Below are 23,503 nucleotides of genomic sequence, written 5' to 3'. Positions count from 1 at the left end.
ACTGAACACAGAAACTATGTGTCTGGTAATGCAGTCTTTGGTGTTTGATAGGAATATTATTTCTCAGGCTTTGGAATTGAACCCAGGGCTTCATGCAGGCTAGATAAATGCCCCACTACTAAGCTACACTCTCAGCACCCCTCAGATAATTTTTTAAAGATTACTATTGTACGAATGTACTGTTGTATGCATATGAATGTTTCCTTGTGTGTATGTATGTACACCATTTGCATGGCTGGTATCCACGGAGGCCAGAAGAACATGTCAGACCCACACAACTGGAGTCATGGATGATTGTGAGCTGCCTAATATGAGTGCTAGGAATCGAACCCAGATACTCTGCAAGAGCAGCAGAGGGTCTTCACTAATGAGCCATCTCACCACCACATCCTCAAATCAATGTTTGTAGACGCTAACATTGCTGAGTTCTTTTTAGAGCTGGACTACCAGAGCTGGACTCAGTTTATCTTCTGTAAGATGGCGCTCTCATTTCAAAGGAACAAAGTTTGCACTGAACGCATAAAGACAAAACATGAGCAGACTACCAGTTTGGTCAACACGGTTTTGAAACTTCTGCTGTCTCAAAGCTGAGGGTGAAAAGGAACAAATGAAACAAACAAACAAACAAACAAACACACACACACACACACACACACACACACACACACACACACACACACAGAGAGAGAGAGACAGCTGACCTTTGCTGGGAAGCTCTGTCCTAGGATCCCAGGGTCCTTGCTCAGAATGGAGGCTCTGGCCACTTCATAAACTCCTCTCTGGTCCCATAAATTCACCCCTGAATCAAAAGAGAAGCAGCTGGGTTTTCATTCTGGTAGAGGAATTTGGCATCAGAAGCTTATAACAAAAATGACGCAGTGAAAAGACGTGGAAGTTGAGCGAGTCCAGGGAAATGCTAGAATCCATCAACTTTTCGCAAGCATTAAAAACAAATGAATTCTGTCAATCTCAACATTAAAATATTGTACCTTAAAGATAACAAACTGATTTTTTTTCCCTTCCAGTTGGGTAATCCATGTTGGATTATTAGTTCAGGCAAAGTATATAATTCAGTCCTTCAATTAGCCACTGAAGCACACATGCAATGACTTTTTAAAATGATAAATTAGTGCTATACTTAAGATCAGCTCAGTATTAAACGTCCCCAGGCTTTAGCTGTATTAAGACTAAAGTCATTTACTTAAGTCTCAGTGAATCTGTTAGACACAAGGCCAAGTCCCTTCTGGACACTTAGGAAGTCTAATTTTATATGCTTTGGTAAGTGATTCTATAGATAAAATTAATTTTCCAGTTCAGACTAACTAGACTGATTTATTTTCATTTTTTTCAATAAAGTCATTCAAAAAGCTATCCTACGCCCTTGTTTCTTGGGGTCTAGTCTGTGAAGCCTGACAGGCCACAGGTTCAATTCGGCCCCATTTCCATAAGCAAACCCAATGGAAAGAATAACATTTTTTCTCTTCTGGAGGGTGTATCGTTTTCATAACCAGCATGGTGATTTCTCTGGACTTGTTCGCCTATGAGGTCACACCCTTGCTATTCGGTGGGCCCACAGCATGGGCCTGGAGGTGAGGGATGGGACCAGATTCCCCCACGTGTTATTCCCATTTCTTCAGCCAGAATCCATGATTTGCAGACCTGAGTCATAATAGCACAGTTTCAAGTTACTAAAGACTTCATATTTATGGGGCACAAACGGTATTGAAATTTTAATCCTAGACATTTTACAATTCCCTTAATACTTCTAAATCCACACCGTTTTATCATTCTCGATGTGGAAGTCTGCAGTTATAGTCAGGTTACAAAAGGATTACTACTGGAACATTAACTGTCTCGTGTAGCCTTTCCAGAACATTCTCAAAAGCTGGTCTCAAGCATTCTAAATGCCTGGTTGTTGAGCAACAAGGGGTGAAGAGTCATGAACATGGCCAGAGGCAGAGGAATGAACTGGGTCCCTCAGCTATGTTGGGAAAGGGAGAAAAGGATCATGGGCACAGGTCAGGTAAGGAGGGGAGGAGGGCAAAGGCACTTGTGATGATGAATATTCATTACTTCTAGCCAGAGATAGTATAATCACCTATGAGAGAAGCTTCTGGGCACGTCTGAGAGAGTTTATAATTGGGTTAACTGACGGGAGACGACCCTAAAGTCGGTGGCCCCTTGCTATGGCTGGAGTTCCAGATTCGGTAAAAAAGAGGAAGTGAGCTGAGCACCAACATTCAGCTTCTGCTTCCTCCCTGGGGGTGCAATGTGACCATCAGCCTCAGACTCCTGCCGCTACACCTTCCTTCCCTGGAACGTGAGCTCAGATACGCACTTCCTCCCTTAAGTCGCATTTGCTTACGTATGTGACCATAGCAAGGAAAGTAACCAGTACAGTGTTCAGACGACACAAATCCTCAGAGGAATCTGAGGGTGCTAGATAACATCTGGACACATCAGGGGAGCAATAGCTAGAGAGAAAGGAATGGACTGTCCACCTGGCTGCAGCGGGTCACGCTGACAGCCTGGAGCCCCGCGTCTTCATCTGGTGGCCTCCAGAGGGCCCCCGGGTTGGGCATCCAGGGTTCTGCCACCATGGGTTCCTGGTCACATTGTTGCCCTACTTCTTTTCTTACTCCCTCACAGAGTAAGTTCTGCTTTGGGCTTGCTTGTGGGTGCTCTAGACTTGATGCTTCCATTCAGAAAAGCCCATTCCGTCTAGTCAGGCCAGAGCCTCCTATTATTACCTGAGGCTAGTGTTTTCTATCTGCACCATGGGAGATATACTCCACCCCAGAAGACTCAGCAGTGCCAATCCTGTGTCTAACATATGGACACAGAGGGAACTGCTCTGTGATGGATAGCCTTGGCACAGAGACAACAGAAAGAACACGAGCTGAGCATCCTTAATCTGAAAACCCAAACTCTGAAATCACCCCCCAATACAAACATCCTTGAACTTGAAATGCTACCATCATTGTAAAATTCCATGTCTGGCTCCTTGTGATGGTCACAGTCACAATGCAGGTACTCTAGCAGTGAATGTGATAAAGCAGATGCAGAGGTGTGTTTAAATAGTCTGCGAAACATAAGTGGGTGTTGGGAGATGGTTCAGCCCATAAAATGCCTGCTATGCAAGCGTGAGGATCTAAATCCAGATTACCAGTATCCCTATGAAAGCAAGGTATGGCGGTGTGCATCTATGACCCCAGCATTAGGTGTGTGAGACAGGCAGACACATATGGATCTCTGGAGCTCACTGGCCAGCCAGTCTAGCCAATTCATGAGTATTCAGCAAGAGAATAATAGTATCTTAACAACATCAACAACAACAATATTATTATTATTATTATTATTATTGTGTAAAGAAACAGGAAGAGACCCAATGTTGACCTCTGGCCTCTCTTCACACATGCACATAGAAATACACACATAGTACAAAGTTGTTTTATAGAAATATAAGTGATTTTTTTGTGGTTTTACATGAGTCCCATTTCCAAAATATCTAGTTATGCTTATGCATACAATATTCTAGAATCTAGACAAAAGTTTCTGAAGTAACTTTCAGTCAGTCCCAAGCAAGCAACCAGAAGAGGCACTCAGCCTGTAAGACTGGTTCAGAGAGCATCAAATGTGCAATGAAAGGAGACTGAGGGAGGAGGCTCTGCATCCTCCATCCTCTGCATCCTCCATCCTCTCATCATTCTTGAACCTCTCCTGCAGATTCAACATTGCCTCAAGAAAAAGACAACAGCACAGAAAACAGTGAGAGGAGAGTGGCTGGAAGTGAGACCCCTGAGGGAGAAGTCGGGAGAAAACTTGGAATACAGTTGACTTTGTAGAGTGCATGAGCTGAGACCTGCAGATGGGAACTCTCCAGACCCAGTGCAGCCCCAGGAAGGGTGATCACACTGGCCAAGAAGAGTGAGTGTTATCTTCTCTCTGTGACAAGTGTGGCCAGCCTGGAGGATGATCAGACCAAGAGCAGCTCAGCCACAGCTCATCCCTAAGGCATTGCTCTCAGGACTTTCACTGACACTTGGGTGCTTTTCCTGGGACTTATGAGACTCACACATCATAGTGGGTTCTGATCCAGTAAGGCAGCTCCTACAAATTCATACCAAAGTGTGCAAAGTGCTTATGAGAGCTTGTAGGGTACTCAAATTGGGTAAAGGCTCTTTGAACATACCAGCAGTTGTGAACTACCACCACCACTGAAAATCATGCCAAGTGGCTACTGTGGTGTTCTTTGAAGTCAGGAACTACTGTCATGAAGGTGGGCACAGACATCTTAGCATTCCTGCCACATAAACACGCCAGTTGAATTATAGGCTACCCCTGCCAGCTTTGAGTAAAACTAGCAATACAAGTCAATTTGTTAAACTGGCTGAGAGTAAAACCAGTTGTCCTAGGGCTTGATACTGGGCATAAGAAGAGGTCTAACACCAGTATCACCTATTCCCCACCACTCAACCCCAGAGAAAGGAAGATGGAATATTTCTGCATACATTCCAGTCTCAGTAGAAAAATGCCTAGAAGACTTGCCTGCAGACTGTAGGCAAGGTCTTTGCATGTTCTACAGCCCACTTGATTTGCTGTCTTAGGCAGAAAGAGATGGTGCATGGTCTCCCAATCAAGCCATTACCATTTGCTCTCCCAGGAAAGATGCCTTGACTTTGGGAGCATAAGGAAGGCCTATGGGTGGGGAACTTGGGTTTGATCATGCTGAAGCCCAAGAAACCTGATGTAAAGAACCTTCTCAGTCTTCAGGGTCAGTTCCTCTGCATTCTAGGTGACCGAGTATGACAGATACTTAATGTCCTGCAGGCCAAATGTGCCAAGCATTAGACACTCTCCCTTTTCACCTACATTTTTCCAGACTCCAAATCCAAAGTAAGGCTCTCTTTTGGCTCCAGAGTTCTCCACAAAGAGACTTTATTTCTAGATATTCCTAGGAGAATCTGAAGGCAGACTGGGCCAATGCTTGTGAGACATTTTTGCAAGGCTCCAGAGAAGTTGCATAACTGCACTATTTGCTGAGCACAGTGTTTATTATCTGTGTACAGGAATAATGGAGCCATCTCTGGGCTTTTTAATTGGTTGCACAATATCCCCTCCATGGGATCTGTGGTCAGGAGGCTGTTTCTTATGAGCTTTGCTTATGTATTTATGCACTAGTATTTCTTTTAGATGATACAAATAAAATTTTTATTTGTGCAGCATGGGTAGACAGGATGAATTACACACAGCTGTGAGATATCAGGATGTATTTTATGCAGCTATCTTGTTGACAAACCATAAAAGGGGGTCTTGAATGATGCATACATTCAGAAAATATGACCTTATAAAATGCACAGTTTGTATACAGTTTGTTTTTCATAATCTGTATTTGGGCATCGACAAAACTCACTGTTATCTAAAGAAGAAATGTGAGCAGCTCATACTGGGGAGAAGCTTCCAGCTTCTTTGCTCCTGGGCAAATCTGACATGCTATTTGCTGTGTGGATAAAGAGTCTGTATACCAGCCTCATCAAGGAAAAAAGTACAGTAGATACTTTGATTTCTAATACAAATTATCAAGAATGAACTCTCATCGTGTGTGTGTGTGTGTGTGTGTGTGTGTGTGTGTGTGTGTGTGTTTATATGTACTCTGCTTGTCCCTCAGTCAGTGACTCCCATTCTCAGACCTAATTAAGGGCAGTCAAGAAAGACGTTATAGACCCATTTCCTCAGAAAATAATCCATTTAATGATGGCTTTGAATGTTACAGAACAGATGACAAAGAAGACATTCCCCTAAAATGACCCAGCTGCCACCAACCAAAGTCACCCAGAACACGGTTCTGCTTGAGCCATGCTTGTTCTGGCTTGGCCCAATCCCTCTTTTGCCTAGCTTACAAAGGGGAACACTGTGGCATGCCACACCAAGACCACAGCATCCTGGTGACTCTCCAAGATTTCAGTTCCCCAGAGACAGAGACTCGTAGCACAGCTGGAGGACACAGTCTCGTGGAGCCACTGAGCAGGCTCTGGTCCCTACTCTGGCTTCATGCACCACCTTTTCTCATTGCCACCTTCAAAGGGATGCCATTCTCATGGCACCATTCTCTAGCAGGATCTCACAGGAGTAAGCAAGCACAACAGCGGTGCAGGAGAGGGTCTTCACAAACTCTGATGTGTGGGCTCGGTCTAGGATGTAAGAACCTGAGTGTCTAGGCTCTTGTGGTATGTGTGTGTCACTACTGCTGTGCACATCAGAAATTCAAATAAGTAATTTGAAAATGTCAAGGTTCAGTTGCCAGTGGGTATCTATCTGACCAGGCCACCTAGTGGGACAGTGCGGTGACAAATTGGCAAGAATGTTAAGACAAGAGAAAGCTGAGTATCACCCCCAGAGTTCTTGAAAGGAAAGTTCCCACCAATATCCACAGGGACTTAAGAAAGGAGACACAGGTGGAGAGACCAAAATAAAATTGTGACGAGCTTCAGAAAGTCTAATGAGGAAAAAGTTGAAGAAGCCACCTTGAGTTGAAAAGAAGCCAAGGTCAAAGCATTGGAAACTCATTTAGCATTTTATTAGCCCTGACTACCAAAGGCCTACATGAAATCAGGCAGAAGCCATCCAGGGGTTCCCTGTTTCAGGGTCGTGGGGTGCTGATGTGCCCATTAACACAGAGATGCTCTTTGTTCAGACTTACATCTTCAAACACAACCAGAAAACAGCATCACCCTTTCCTCCCATCTGTACTTCTCTACATGAAAATTAGCAGTTCAATTTAAAAATAACGCAGCTCAAAGACCCTCAAAGGAGTCAAAGGCAGTGGAAGCTGAAAAGCGTAGCTTAGCAGTGGAGAAACCTGACAGGCTCTGCCTCTGCCCAATGATCAAGGCCAACATCAGCAGGGATGCACCATGTGGGCGGAAGATTCCCTTGATGTGACGTGATAGAAATAGCACATTGCATGAGCCATATTCCTTCTCAAAGCCTGTACTTTGGGATGGAGAAATGGCTCAGTAGGTAAAGTATTCGCCATGCAAGCACAAGGACCTGAGTTCGATCCCCAGAACTCATGCAAAAAAGCTGGAGGTGGTGTCAACTGTTTGTAATCTCAGCATTGGGGCAGTGGTAAAGAAAGGAGAACCCCTGGGGTGCACTGGCCAGGCAGTCTACCTTAACCAGACCATTGAGAGGCCCTGTCCCAAATAAACAAGGTGGAAGCTGGAGAGACGGTACAGCCGTCAGGAGCACTTACTTCTCTTCCATATGCCTGGGTTTTATTCCCAGCACCCACATAGCTGTTCAGTCATCTGTAACTTCAGTTCCACGAGTTATGACCCCCACCCTCTTCTGACCTCCAAAGGCACTGTACACACATGATGCACATACATGCAGGTAAAGCACACATTGACAAACAATGAACATAAATAAGTAAAATCAAAAAGTGAAGTGGATGGATCTTGAGAAATGATACTTGAAGTTGACCTCTGGCCTCCATACACATGAACCCACACAAACATAGACAAACAAGCGCGTGCACACACACACACACACACACACAGAACCCCACATAGCTCAGTCTCATCATAAGATACATCCCCCAAAAGGTGCATCACAATATTCTGACCAAAGCTTTTCAAAACTGTCAGGTGTCATAAAACACCGGGACAATATGAGATACTACCTCAGCCAGAAAAAGCCCTGGTAAATAAGTACCAGCTAAATGCAATGTGGGTTCCTGATATGGGACTGAGGGACAAGAAAGACACACTAGGTAAAAGCCAAGGGAACGTGAATAAGGCTGAACCTAGTTTAACATTGTGATGGTATTGTTATCCTTGTATGTGAATTATAACAAATATGCACACGACACTAATGTTAGAAGGAAGTGTGGGGAATGGAATGAGGGGCAACTGGGAGGCAGTTGTATTAGCTTCTTAATGTTTCTGTGACTCTCAAAACTGTTATCAAATAGAGTCCACCCATAAAACTTTTTACAATTTGATCTGAATCTTGCAGGAATAATTGTATCATTCTGGAGGAGCTCAGTATACAAAGGCTTGGACGTAGGCAGACATCACTGGGCTTCCGGATCCCAGCCAGAGATGTGTAATGTGTGCTGGTCATTTCTCCTGTAACACTGACAGGTATTCAGAAGGAAGAAAGGATGCTGGGACTGCAGTTGAGCACAGACATGGCAACTGGAAGTCCCTTCCAGGGACTCCAGGGAACTCTAGGGAACAGAAAGACAAGAGGCTGAAGAGAAGGCCGAGTTTTGATGGCTTTTATTTATCCTGCAAGATAGTAAAGAAGGGAGAATTGCCACTTGGTTTTAAGACCAGAAAGGTGTGACTGTCACATGACAAAAGGATGCTGATACAGAATTTAGGCACAGGTGACTGAGAAACATCTGTATGATGTGGAATCAAAGGATGCATCTTTGGCCTGGGGATATAGCTCAATGATTGAGTGCTTGTCTAATATGTAAAGGACCCTCTGTTCAAACCCCAGTACTGACCAAACTAGAAGAGATGCAAGCCACATATAAATGATCTTGGGGAAGCCATCTGAAATCCTTGAGGTTCAAATCCTTTATGAGTCACTTGAGACTGAAGACCATCATCCACCACAGAGGACTGGCAAGAAGATAGAGTGAGGTCATGAAGGCAGGGGACCTGGATGCCCTTCAGTTTGGCAGATCACTTTTTCAGATCATTGTTTGGATGGAAGCCAACCCAAATGCTCATGCTGGTTTTCTCTGAGCCAGGAGAACTACGAATTCATTATGCTTCTCTTCTTTATGTTTGTACAGATCTGATTTTTTCTATAATCAGCACATATTATTTTTATTATGGAGAAAAAAATAAATGGAAAAACATCTATCATTTGGGCTCCTGATGACAAGCTCCACAATTCTCCTGGCACCACCAGGCACAGCCTCGGGCATGAAGAAGACAGGGCCCATTTAGATACAAGAGCAATCAAGTTCTGTGGAACAATTACAGCTCTGTAGAGATGCTTTGGATGTCAAGTTGAAATTCAGAGAAAGCTAGCTATAGCTTCCCATAAAGGTTTCAGGTAGATTCATGCCCCAAACCCACATTGCCTCCACTAATCATGAATGGAGGTTGCCATACCACATAGGTCCCCCATGTGTGAGGAGGAAGATAATTTACACCATTAACTTCTAACTTTCCAGCTTTGGCTGGGCAGTGGAGGCTCATATAAGCCCCATTTGACAAACTGTGGGACTAGAGGTTTGTACAGGTTTTTCTCATGGTTGCCTAGTAATGAATATCAGAGTTAACTGCAAAATCAGAGCTGTTTGCATTTCAAATGTCATTATCACATTGTCCCTTGAGAGAAGCTGTTCACTTGAAACGGTTCTTTTCGGGGGTGGGGGCAGGACAGAACAAGGAATGTCAGAATTCTTCCAAACTTAGTTTATAAGAAATAACACAGAGGGAGAAATGGAACTAAGCATCAACATTTATAGCCTAGAAATGATTTTTGGACATTAATAGCAAAAGGATATGAGTAGGCATGTATAGAATCTAGTGCACTCCAGTGTAAGGCATTAAATTAGAAGTTCTCAACCTTCCTAATGCTGTGACCCTTTAATACAGTTTCTCATGTTGTGGTGACCTCCAACCATAAAATCATTTTCTTTGCTACTTCATACTGCAATTTTGCTACTGTTATGAATCATAATGCAGATATCTGTGTTTTCTGATGGTCTTAGGATACTCCTGTGAAAGGATTGTTCGATCCCTCAAGGGGTCGAGACCCACAGGCTAAGATGGCTCCATTAAACAGATTAAGCAGCAATGACAAAGATACTGTGCAGCTACAAGAAGCTCTATCTCTATCTAAGAATGCTCCTTAACATCGTCACTCCATCTGAGGATGCTCCCTAACATCCTTGCTTAATCTAAGAATACTCCTTAACATCGTCACTCCATCTGAGGATGCTCCCTAACATCCTTCCTCCAACTAAGAGTGCTCCCTTACATCCTTGCTTCACCTAAAAGTGCTCCTTGACATTCTTCCTCCAACTAAGAATGCCCCTAACATCCTTGCCTCATCTAAGAGTGGTCCATAACATCCTCCTTCCAACTAAGAGTACATTCTAACATTCTTGCTCCATCTAAGAGTGGCCTACAACACCATCCTTCTAACTAAGAGTGCTCCCCAACATTCCTGGTCCATCTGGGGGTGTGCCTTAACATCCTTGCTCCATCATCTGGCATCTTACACCACCTTTGCCAAACCAATACCTGATTCAGGAAGGCTTGATGATGCTGGATTTCTTTCTTCTCTGACTGCATCTTGCCTTCTACTCTTAAAAATATGATGAGTATGTGTATGTGTATGCATGTGTGCATGCTTGTGCAGGAAGATGCATGTGCATATGTGAACATTTGTATGGAGATCTTAGGTTAACTGTGGATGTCATTCCTTGGGAGTCATCTTGCTTTTTGACATAGGGTCTTTTACTGTCCTGGGGCTCAGTGAATCAGTGAGCCTGACTGTTGAAGAGCCACAGGGGTCTGACTGAGGTTGTAGGCCTCTCCAGTGCTGGGACTACAAGTGTGCTCTCACCCTGGCTTTTTCATGTAGGTGCTAGGTATTGGAACCAGGTCCTCATTGCTTGTGTGCTATAGTAGCTGCTGTGACAAAACACTATGGCCAGCCGGGCGGTGGTGGCGCATGCTTTTAATCGCAGTATTCGCGAGGTAGAGGCAGGTGGATCTCTGTGAGTTTGAGGCCAGCTTGGGATACAGAGTGAGATCCAGGAAGCTCCAAAGCTACACAGAAAAACCCTGTATCAAAAAAAAAAAAAAAAAAAAAGCCCACTATGACCAAGAAGAAAGAACTCATGGCAACAAGAGTGGCAAGCTGGGTGAGCATATTTCATCTGCACACAGGGAGCAGGGAGAGGGAGCAGAAAGTGGGGAGAGGCTCAAAATGCTCCAATTTATGTACTTCTTCCAGCAAGGATCTATCTCCTAAGGTTCCGCAAACAGCGCCACCAACTGGGGTCTGAGTACTCAAATAATGAGCCTGTGAGGGACATTCTCATTCAAACCACCACACATGGCTACCAACCGAGCCGTCTCCTCTAGCCTGCCTCCTTTTCCTGACCATCCTACTGCTCCATGGAGACCTCATACTTCGGAAGCTGATGGCTTCCAAATCAGTACTCTTCCTATCCATCCATCTCACCTGAACTATCTCTTGAGCATGCTGACTTCAGTCTTCTCAGCATCCCTGCCTCCTGTCCAACAAATTTAAAAATAAGAAGGGTTTTATCTCCATCCTTTAGTCAGGTAAACACCACCACTGTCCACCACTTCCTCCTAAGCTATCTGAGTGGGCGGCCTCTTTGACACACTCTTTGTTTTATGGAGTCAACAATACCAGTTGAGCATTTGGCTCTTGTTCTCTTTTTGATTTCGAAAACCTCTAGTACTTCTTAACTGAACGCTGCCATTGCCTGGTTTAAAATTCACCGGATGAAGCATTCACTGGTCCAAATGGACTTTCATTCTCTGTGATGCTAACCCTGACATACGAGAGCCCAGCACTAAGGACTGCGACAGAGTAGCTGGCCACGCCTAGAACTTGCTCTCAGCACATCCAGGCTCTCCCTCTAATCTTAAGAGAGGAAGATATTGAATAAGAGAAAAAAAATGCCTGGCAGGATTTGCAGGAGAATAGGCAGTAGGAGATAATTGTGTTCTTGGAACAGAAAGAGAGGCAATCAGTGTGGTTAAAATGGGGTGAGCCGTGGGCACAGGAGGGAGAGAAGTCCAGGTCATGGCGGGCCTTCCAGGTAGAGTTTGAATTCTGAGTGTGGGGACAGAAGTGGAGCAAAGCTGACTCACACTAGAAACATTTCCCACCCAGCAGCGAAGTGTCTGAAGCTTGGAGAAAAAAACAGATGCCAACTCCTCCTGGGATACAAATGCAGTGTTGAGCACAGATTATAAAAACAGCGAAAGCGTACTGATGACGATCAGTAGAGCAATGGCTGTGCTGACCATGCCGGCTAGAAAACACTGAATAGAAATGAAGTTCCACCCCCTTGCCGAGGGCAGCAAGTTCACCTCCATCAGGCTCCACTTTGTTTACTCTGCTGTCACCACCATGACCACTGTCTTGGACCCTTCTGATACCCACCAGGTCTTCCCTCAGGGCCACTGCATGTCTCCTTCCCTTTGTGGAGAAGTCTCTGTTCTCTCCATAAACCTTTTCCAAGTCTCAGCTCAAAGGGTACTCCACAGAGTGGCTGCCATGCTGAGGCACACTTCCTCTCAATCTGTTTCTCTTTAGCCCTTCATCCTGTTTGATTCCTTCATTCGCTTATCATGATACAAACTTACCTTATCTATTTAGCTGTTTGCCAGTCTCTCCCACCTCACATTTCATCACAACAAGGCATACCCAAGGGTAGAGGTTTTCACTGTCAAGCCCCCTGCTCTATTCCCAGGTATAGACGAGCAACAATATGGAACAAAATCAAACTGTTCATAGCCGGGTTGTTGATGGTGATGTTGTAGGTGTGGGATGAGGGGTTCAGGGTCCATAGTTTGACCCTCCACTTCACCACTCTGACAGGTGATGGCAGTATTTACTCCTTTTCAGGATGATGCACAGGACACAATCCACATGAGCCTTATTTATGAGCCCAAATTCCAATTTACTTATTTTTAATGAGGAAGAAGTGCTGTGTCAACCACAGTCCTCATCTAAAACATTTGGCTCATTATCTACCCAGCAGGAAGACTTCCTTGAGGAGCCAAATTAAGATCAGAGCAGGCAAGTAAGGGGCCATAATAGAAACCATCATCACAGGAGCCAGATCTTGCTTTCTCTGTTCAAGAAGGTCCACCTGCTATGCTGGCCAAGGGAGGGCTACGCCCCAGCGAGTACTCCAAAAGTCAGAGAGCATGGGTTCATTACAGGCATTTCAAGTTCATGTTCTAGAGACTCCTTGAGTTCCTGAAGGCCAGCCAGCCCTCAAATGCTTATTAACTCATGATGTAGTTGAGTCTTTTGACACTGTTTAGAATACTTCTTTTTCTTAATGAGAAAAATGGGCTCTGAGTTTCAACATAAATAATAGTTTTAGAGCCACGTCCCATACATTCCTGTGGGGGAACAGCTTTTGAATTGGAAAAGGGAGTGGAAGAGATACTTCCCTCCCTCCCCTGCCACCTGTGAAAGTTACTTCTAAAGATTCCCTTGGTTTGCTTGGGGTGACTTGGGAATGGGCAGGGAAACCAATGCGGGGGTGGGGCAAGGAGGAGGCTTGAAACAGTAAGGGTGACTGGGTTAGGGCACACACGTCCTGATGACCACAGATAAGGATGAGGCAGTCTGGACATGTGTGTCAAGTGATTTTTGTTTTCTAGCTGCTGATTCTATTAACTTTGAAACCCTAATTTAGACAGTCAAATAGAACAACTCAAACTATTACAACAGAGAATTCAAGTCCTGAGTTCAGAAAACTTCTAATGCATTCAACTTGGCAAGTATCTGTTAGGCATACGGGTTGAGGAAGAAACATTTTTAATAGTGTTGACTGACATTGTCATGTTCTCAGTTTTAAAATTAAACAGCAGGTATCTCCAAATCCTTGCTTTGCTTTAGTTTTTAAAGTGCAAATTTCTCAATTTAGAAGCTTTAAAACTTTAAGCTTTTGAAGATTTTTCTCTCTATCTTAATATCCAGTCTTATTTTGATCTATTGCCAAAGAAGACAGTGTCAGCCCCATGCTAGGCTAGCTACAGGTGTCTGGTTAGATCACAGAGACCAAAGAATTGGGAATGAATGCCTTGGTTTAAAGTCCACGGTAATAATGCACTGGTTGCTCCAAATGCATCCTCCATTCTCCATAAATGCACACTGATATGCCAGCCTGACTCCCTTCCCTGGGACAGGGTAGCTGCCAATACCTCAAGCTCACTCACTCTTCTCTTCTCTCAGCCTCTGACATCATATATTTCCATGAGCAAAAATTATAGAAACAATGAGTGCTTGTTGACTATTATTAGGATACACTACTGGAACCACAAAAGAAGGTAAAATCTTCCATGGCTATCCTTCACTAGTGCTGGCAATGGAGCTAGAAGGATCATGTGTGGCTAGAAGTGCTTCCTTTGCTGGGTTTGGCCCAATCATTGTGCCCCAGGTATCAGTGAGAGACCTTGTCTCAAAAAGGTGAATGGGTTCTGAAGAATGAATAGCCAAGGCTGACTTCTGACCTCCACATATATGTGCACATATCCTCACTGAGCTCCCCAAATATGTGCACTTGCACCTGCACACACATGAACACATAAACACACTTGCATATACAAATAAAGTAAAACCAATGTTTAAAAAGTTAACACTGGGACTGAAAGATGCATCAGCAGGTAAAGGAACTTGCCAGAAAAGCCTGGTAACCTTAGTTTGATGCCCAGAACCCACATAAAGAGGGAAAGAAAGAACTGACCACCAGACTCCCCTGACCTCCATATACACATCATGATATAGTGCCACACACATCTATTGTGTTTGTTCTTCCTCTCTCTCTCTCTCTCCCCCTCTCCCTCCCTCCCTCCCTCCCTCTCCCTCTCCCAAACACAACAACAACAATAATAGTAATTTTAAAAGTTTTGAAGTTAACATTGCAGAAAGAGGTAAGGAGAAGCCTCTCCTCTTCCCTGTGTGTTCCTTCCTCGGATCCTACCCACTCCTGCCAGTGGAGAGCAGAGCATTTATTAGAGGAGACTAGAGGGTAAACACACTCTGAGCAGATGGACATCCCAACCACAGCGGAGACATCACCAAAGCTTCTACAGGGAGAATGCTGATGTCAGGGGCCTGGGGAGGAGGAATAAGGCTTCTTAGATGGAGAGATGCCTTGTGAAGGGACTCCCTTTTTACACTGCCCCCCTTACGTCTCCTCTCTGCCTATAAGAGGGGCAATGAAGGAGATGGGTATGTATTGAGAGCAGAGACCAGTCAGAGGGTGAAGAGCAGTGTTCCATCTACCTTCAAGCTCTGTTCTAATAGAATGTTCCTTGTGGTCTACAAGACAGCTGGGCTGATTTCTTCTGCCTCTGTCCCACAGACACTTCCAATCTCTCTATTCCCTCATCTCTGAGGGGCGTGCTGTGACAGTCATTCTGTTTGTGAGTAAACAGTGAAGATGGATCCAAGTCTAGTCACCAGATTCAGAGAATAAAAACATGGGGTCCCAGTTAAACCTGAACTTTGGAAAAACAATGACTAATTTTTAGCATTAGGCCAGCCTATGCACCTTGCACTTCATTTATCCATTTTATCCATGTATATGGATATATATGTGCCCATGTTTGCTGTTCTCATGATACCCTCTGTTATGGCCCACAAGGCAGAAACCTCCACTCAGGAAAATGTTCTAATTTTAAAATGTAAAGTTAACAGGAGACTGCCTCAAACAGCGTCAGCTTCCATCAATTCACAGTGCAGACAGACATCTTTTCTATGACATGGAATCCAAGAGCAAATGACCTGGTGACATATATTTGAGGTGTGGGGGTGTGCTATTATGCTCAGTGAGGAACACTACTCTTTGCAATCAGAGGCTTTCCTACCCAACTGCTGGAAGACACAGTCTACACACACCCAAGTGTTTCATTCAGGGCTCACACGACTCCATCTGTCACCAGAACACATGTTTGGCACAGACTGAAAGCCAAGAGCCATCTAACAAATATTTCAAAACTGAATTTATATCTTTCTAACACATGGTTTATATACGGATGTCATACCTAGCAAGCTTTGCAGTTCTCAAATAATATCCTGGCTAAAGCACAGATGATGTCTGCAGCCGACCGCAAGACTGAAATTATTTGCTTTTAAAATATGTTAAAGAAGGCTCCGTTTATGAGGGGCTCCTGCCAGAGTCGCCTGTTTCAGTGTGCAATTGTTATAAAGTTCAGGATGAGAATCCAAATGCATCCACCATAAGCCAAATATTTGCATAACTCCTTATTCAAAGGGGAAGCGCTCCTGGAAAAACATGAATTCAGATCACTGTTATCAAGGGTGGCACTCACATGTTAGCAAACTTCAGAAGTGCCTTCTGCCCCCCACAACTCTTAGTGTCTCCACCATCCAGAAAAATGTATGTCAAACCTATAGGCTGTATCAAGTGAGAGTCTCTGTGCATAAACATATGCTGTGAGGCTGCCTGATATAGATTGTTCCTACAGGGCATTTCTAGATGAAAATCCAAAGTACCCAAATGTAGTTATTTCTTCCTCAGCATCAAAAAGCCACACATTTGCAGAGTTTCTGTTTCTTTCTCATTTTTCCTCCTACTATGGGATAGCGTGTAGACACAGGCCCAGTTTATTAGACAGCAGGCGATATATGCCACTGGCTGGCCAACGATGTTCTTGTAAATATTTCAATCCCCTCCCTGTTCCCAAGAAGAAAATGGAAAAACTGAAACAGCTAAAAGCAAGCAGTGTCTGTGCACTGGCACACACTGTAATTCCCCTTTTACAGTGCGTCCTCAAGATTACTGCTCATGAGAACCACGGGGTGGGGAGCAAAGACATTGTCACATTGATTTCTGTGGAAATCATGCAATTTATATTCTTCAGCTTGACTATATCAGCATAAATCAGAGCCACATGGAGAGAACACTCATCTTGAGTCCCACACATTTCCTAGGGTCAGCCAAGCCTAGAAGGTGGCCCTCCTTAAAGAAAGCAGAGAGGAATTTAGCCCAAAGGACAACGGCAGTCACCTGACATTCCTCACAGGGAGACTCAGTTTATCTGGCATTGTCACAACTGGTTGGAAAAGTTCTTGCTGGAGTGTCCCTCCGAACTCATCTCCTCGGGACTTTTTCTGGTGGTCTGGGTGTGTTGGTGGTGTTGTAAAAAGCAATGTTGTACTGATGTACCCATATATATCATCTCATCCAGGTGGGCAACGATACTGTCTAGGTAGGATCTGTTCATCTGTTCTACACAGAGCAGAACAGTGAGCCACAGGCAATCAACCCTTGCTGGAGCTCGCACCACTGGCAGTTAGCTCAAATCCAGACCCTCAGGGCTGGGGAGACAGCTCCATCATTAAAGTGCTTGCCCTACAAGCATGAGGACCTGAGTTCAAGTCCCAGAACCCACATGAGGAAAAAAAAAGTTGGGTATAGAGGCGTACACTCGTAATCTTGGTGCTGGGGAAGTGGAAGCAGGCAGATCTCTGGGGTTTCACTGGCCCTTGAGCCTACTAGGCAAGTTCCAGGCCATGGGGAGACCCTGTCTCAAAAGATAAGGTGCATGGCTCCTGAGGCATAGCATCTGAGGCAGATCTCTGACTTCTATGTGTATTGTGAGCACTTGTGCAAAGACAGACAGACACGGACACACATAGACACACACACAGACATACAGACACAGACACATACACAGACATACACATACACAGACAGGCACATAGGCAGGCAGGCAGGCAGGCAGACAGACAGACAGACAGACAGACACACACACACACACACACACACACACACACACACACACACACACACACTGGAGGGGAGAACACAAGCCTTCCATCTTCCTTACTCCTGTTACCTCTGATCAGAGCTGCTGTGGTCACCAAGCCCCACCCTTTGAGCTTTTCCCCTCCCTCTCCTGCAATGTCCCCTCTGCTATGCAGGTCGCAGGTCTCCCATCTGTCCCATACTCCCCACCCCCTCCTGTTGCCACATCAGCTGCTGCATGGATAAGTGGGCTTGGAGGAAGAGTGGTGGTAAGGACTTCACAGGAGACAGGGTCCGGCAGAGAGCTCTAAGAACAGCCACCCAGGGCTCCAGAGCCTTCTTCCTGCTCAGCCCAAGGAGGGGGGCAATAACCTAGGATGCTGGCCCTGTGCTCTATCTCTTGACTCACCTACAATGTTGGCTTTCCTTCTACCTATCTCACCAGATGGAGTCTGGTCATGACTGTCACATGCTAGCTTTGACCTCTCCTAGCCTCAATGGAGATAATCAATACTGCCCCCCCCACCCCGCCCCATTTTCACAGACAGTCAAGTTCTCTGTCTCAATGGATGTCATCAAGCATCCTCATAGCATGACCGATCCCATATGAGGCTCACACAAGAGCCTTGTTCTGGTTCTTTAAGCACTAAAGTTCTCTTTCCCACCATGTGCTCAATGCATTGGCACACTAGTGTGACCTGGCCGTAGGGTGCTAAGAGAAACTGGCTTTCTGCCCTCTGAGCTCTTGGACACAGTACCTTGGACCTATCATATGCTGAACAAATGTGTCAAGTGGATGTGAAAGAGAGGGAAGGTGTTCTCAGTCTGTTACGTGACATGTCTGAAAATTACCCCTATGTGGGTAAGCAGTACAGCATCCGGGAACACAAGGTCAATGCTCCTTGGTGGGATGATGTATCTGTGTCAGCATTGTTTTTGCAGCATCCTCACCTCTGACAAGGGTACCAAGCCTCCATATGTCTAGGCCAGCTTCCTGCATGTCCACATATTCTAGAGTCTAGAGCTGAGGTCCCTCCAGCCTTTGGATTCAACCCAAGCAGTTGGCCATGATGATGCTCTCATCAATGGCAGACTCTGGTCCTGTCCTTTGATCTCAGTGAGTCAACCTTGGAACATATCTGAAAAATCCTGGGACTCAGTCTTGTCAGCTTGCCTTAGAGTGCCAGACCCACCTGGCTAGCTGGCTGCAAGATGCTCTTAAGCAGTACAGAGCCCAAACCCTAAGGTGAAGGAGGGGAACAAGTTACTTCCTTTCAGTTCCCTGACAGCCTTCTAATTAGGACAGAGTCCATTTGGCATACCATGCCGAAGACCTCCCCAGACACAGGCCACCCACTCTTTTTCACAAAGGGCTCTGGACACCAGTAGACACAATAATCTGGCCAGCATTTAGTAACATTGTTTAGCTTTCCTCTAATTTATTTTTCTAGCATTTATGTCAAGAGATCCTGGTCTTCTGTTTTTCCAACACACAAGAACCATTTCCTTCTTAAATAAATTTATGCAAAAGGGATATTAAGATCAATGGAAGAAAAAGTATCTAATGCTAGCACAGGTGATGCATGCCCACCAAAAAATGCATGAAAGTTGTTCTCAGGTCACACTGGGATTCTGGGTACTACATGGACTGTTCAGTCCACAGCTCGCAACTGCTGATGTATGTTTAATTACTTAAGGAGCTAGATAACAAGCTCTCACCACCATGACAGACACGTGATGCTGATTCAGGCTAGGGTCCAGGTGCTTGTGTTCATAATGAGTTCCTTGCAGATGGTTTGGGTGCAAGTCATATTGTAGACCAGACAACCTGGTGACTGAGCTAATGGCCTTTGGCCACTACCCTAAATATGAAGTACAGAGGATGCTTTTTGCTGTAGGTGTTTCTCACTGTGATTGGAGCAGCTTCTGTCCACCATGCTGGACCACATCTTCTTCCATGCATGGAGCACTGAAGTATCTTCTGCCTATCAAATAGGCCAGAGAGTCAAGAACAATGAACTTGTGTGTGGTGATGAGCAGGACACTAACTTGGTGCTCATGAGATCATTTTGAAACCTGGCAGCTTGCACTTAGCACCTGGTCCTGCTCAATGACAATCAAAAGTCACAAGGTCAGTGATGAAAGAGTTCAGAGTCCAAGTGGGAAGCCAACAGTGTCAGACAAAGATGGCAGAATACCTAGGGACCATGTCTATCATAGCCTCATAGCCTTGAGAAAGGAATCAGGGGAAGGAGTTTGGAGGGCAGAGATCAGGGAGATTTCCCCAGGGACAAGGATTGCAAGCACCAGGAAACAGATTTACAACTCCAGTGGTACTGACCACTCTCTGTAAACAAGCAAAGCTAATGGAATCCAGGCCCAGCCTCTCCTGGCACCTTTGCCTTTTGGAAGGCTTCATAATGAACCTTCCTGAGCCCCTAAAAATAAAAGAATATTCTTTTCTATAACCAATCAAGCATTCTGCCATAAACAAGTGTGGGCTTCATATTCCAAGATTTGTGGCCTGCAAGATTGTGTATAAGTCTGTGCCCTGATTAATTTTAACTGTCAACTTGGAATAATCTAGAGTCTCCTGAGAAGAGAATCTCTACTGAAGAATTGCATAGATCATATTGGTCTATGGGCTGTCTATAGTGATTGCCTTGATTATTAGTCAATGTGGAAGGTGTCAGCCCACTACGGGCAGCATCATTCCCTGGGTAGGTGATCCTCGGTTGTAAAAGAAAGCTAGCTAAGCATAGGTCTAAGGGCAAGCCAACAAGCAATGTTCCTTCATGGTTTCTTTTTTGAGTTCCTGCTTGAACCTCTGCGCTGATTTCCATAATGGCAGAAAGTCAAGGCAGCAGGAGCTTGAAGCAGTTGGTCACATGGCATCAGCAGTCAGGAAGCAGAGGGTAACTAAATGATGCTCTTGGCTCAGCTAATGCCTCCCCATTTTTATGCAGCACAGTCCACAAGTCCAGGGCAAGGTGCTATTCTTCTTTATGTGAGTCTTTCCACCTCAGTTAACCTCATCTAGATAATCCCTTACTAGTCCCTGGGGACCTGTCTTCTAAGTGATTCTACACCATGCTAAGTTGGCGATCAACACTGACCATCACACCTTCCTAGCCTATCCTTCCTCATAGGGAAAACAACAGATTTGTAGAATGTCACGGGGATACTTGGGGATCCAAAGAGAAGTAATTTTTATGATGAAAAATCTTCAAGACTATATCTTTTGATGATACCAATTTAAAATAATTGGCCTCTGCCCTTTACAAGCATCAGCTTTCTAAGAACTAATGATGTTGTATGTCGAGAAAGAATAAGGCAGGGTTCAGCAGGAAGACACTTGGGATCTGGCACTCAGTAGACACATAGTGAACATTGGTGATTACAGGATGGGGTGGGTTTCCAGTTCCTACCAGATGAATTTCTAAAATTCCATCACTCCTTGTCCATCTATATTACAGGCAGTTATAATACAAATGACTTTGGAATGATAACTGAAGATTGAATTAATTTAAAGAATGTTCATCTCACATGATACTATGTTATATAAGAACATTTTTATCAGCCCTATTCTGTCTGTGAGCACATCCCCCTTCACCTCCTTCTTTTCACCCTCTGTCAGCCTTGGAACATACCTGGAGAACAAATTGGCTACTTAAAACTGAAGTTCTGTAGAAGGAGGCTTCAGAAGGGAAAAAACAGAGATGAAAATGGAAACCTTGCAGAGAATGTCACAGGCTTGACCAGGACAAGATGTTGTAAAAACACTGCTAATTTTTTTTTAACAAACGTTCAGATTTCAATCAATAAAATTCTAAATCAATGCTCATGTAATTTTAGAGGAGTGTCACAAAAGGCAGGTGGAAGTTCTCCACATATTTATTACATATGGTCATTGGGTTTAGAGTAGTTCGCATCTGTGTCATAAGAGTGCCTATGTCAACTTTTAAATACAGCTCCTCACAGCAAAAAGAAAAATATTTCAAGATAGAAGACTTTTTTAAAGATATGTTTAAGGAATTTATACATCATGGTGATATGTGGTAGCACACAACTGTAGCCCAGCACTTGGAAGGCAGAGGCAGACAGATCTCTATGAGTTTGAGGCCCATCAGGACTAAGTAATGAAGCCTTGTCTTAAAAATGAGAAAGAGGGCTGGAGAAAGTAAAGAACGTTGGCTGCTCTTCCAGAGGCACTGAGTACAATTCCCAGCAACTACATGGTGGTTTACAACCACCTATAATGGGATCCAATGTTCTCTCCTGGAGTGCAGGCATACATGCAGACAGAGCACTCATATACATAGAATATATAAATTAAAAAGTTTTATAAGAATGAAAAAAAATAATTTTCACATAAAAAATGTATTAAAAATGGACCCAAAATGCTCTAAGTAAAAGTGGGGTAATTGCTAGCTGCACTCTAAATACTTATCCTTACACTCGCAGAGAAGTGCAACTTCACACTTCAGCAAACAATTTTCCTTTTACAGCAGGCAGAGATGATGACAGAAAAGCCACAAGGGGTTAAAACCCAAGACTTTGAGATCTTTGACAGCAGTTAAGTCTGCAGCTCACACACAATTGAGCCTGTATGATAATGAGTATTCAGAGACGGGTAATACCTGGGGGGCACTCACCAACCTGAGACAGAGCACCTGTGTGGCCTGGGCAGGCATCTCCATGACGGGTAAGGTGACCTGCTAACGTCCCACGCAACCTAAGTCAGAAGCTCATTTTTTAGTAAAAGGGGGACCTGTAGGGCCCTGGCCCCGTTTTGGGTAACTGTTGCCTTGCTTGCTGACCTTGACCTTGATATCCTCCCTATGCTAATTCCCTGCCAGGTTCCACCCTCCTGAATGCTTAAGGGAAATTCCTTATCTGTGTATCCTGCATAATGGGCGTTAACAGCTTAGATGCAAGATTGTAAAACATTGGTAGCGAACTTCTGCCCTCTGGGGTTCTCCCATTGTGCTGTAAGCCTATATTTAAGACCTCTTCCCTCCTACAATAAAGAGCATTTGGCATAAAAAAAAATAAAACCCCAAAGACCAACTGATTGTGGGGTTCTTAGGCCCAGTTGATGCAACCACAACCCATACACATAAGGCTCATGGAACTCCACCAAAAATAGCTCAGAAAGATTCTAAGAGCAGGAAGTCTGCTGCAAGATTGTGTCTTTTATATATGAGGGGGAAGCTGTGCCCATGAAATCTCAAAAATAGGATCACCTAAACAAAACTTGAACAATGACAAAACTAGTTGATATGCCAACACAGATGGGTGAACTATCACAAGACCTCACTCTAGATAAAGAGTTATAGACAATTAATGGTCATTGAAAAGACAACTGGTCTTCCCCAAGGACAAGACCCTGGCTAGATTACACAGTCCCAAGTGGTCAGCCCTAAACACATATGCATACCATTCAGCAGGTTGTCTTTATATACTTATTTGTTTGTGTGTATGTGTGTGTATCAATGATAAAGAAAAAGAGGCCATGGATTTGAGAAGGAGGGTGTGTGTGAGAGGAGTTGAAGGGAGACAGACAGACAGACACACAGATGTTAAAACCTCTTTACTTTTAACTCAAGTGTGTGACAAATTCAAATATATTATATCTTGACAGGAGTTGGATATGTCCCCCTAAATGTAAGAATTCTCTGATATAATCATCAATAAGCCAAAAGAAGAGGGAAGAGAAAGAGATTTAGCCTCATTGTCCAAAACTCAGTTCATATAATTCAATATTCAATATTGATTATTTCTGGAAGTCCAACCTGAGAACTAGAAATAGATGCCTTCCTGAAATCATGGACTTGATCCTCAAGCCAGCAGTCAGCTCTCCAATCTGTGGTGAGGCATTGGGAGACTCCATATCACAGACTGAAGCAGAAGGATGCCTGCTATTTGCATATATTTGTAAACCTCTGGTTTATCTTTGAATCACTGTAA

At 44.3% G+C, this 23,503-nt stretch overlaps 1 protein-coding gene across 1 annotated transcript in view; it reads right to left on the bottom strand.

Annotated features, from left to right (window-relative positions):
* The window catches only part of Adam12 (ADAM metallopeptidase domain 12), a 319,985-nt gene that overhangs the window by 268,687 nt on the left and 27,795 nt on the right, over positions 1 to 23,503 (bottom strand). The window contains exon 2 of the mRNA XM_028868879.2: positions 702 to 799. Coding sequence (XP_028724712.1) covers positions 702 to 799 — 98 coding nt within the window. The remainder of the gene's footprint in view (positions 1 to 701; positions 800 to 23,503) is intronic.

This window comes from Peromyscus leucopus, chromosome 1 (assembly GCF_004664715.2).
Source record: "Peromyscus leucopus breed LL Stock chromosome 1, UCI_PerLeu_2.1, whole genome shotgun sequence".
NCBI lineage: Eukaryota > Metazoa > Chordata > Mammalia > Rodentia > Cricetidae > Peromyscus > Peromyscus leucopus.
Note: the sequence above shows the minus strand (reverse complement) of the source record. Positions and strands in the feature narration are given on the sequence as shown.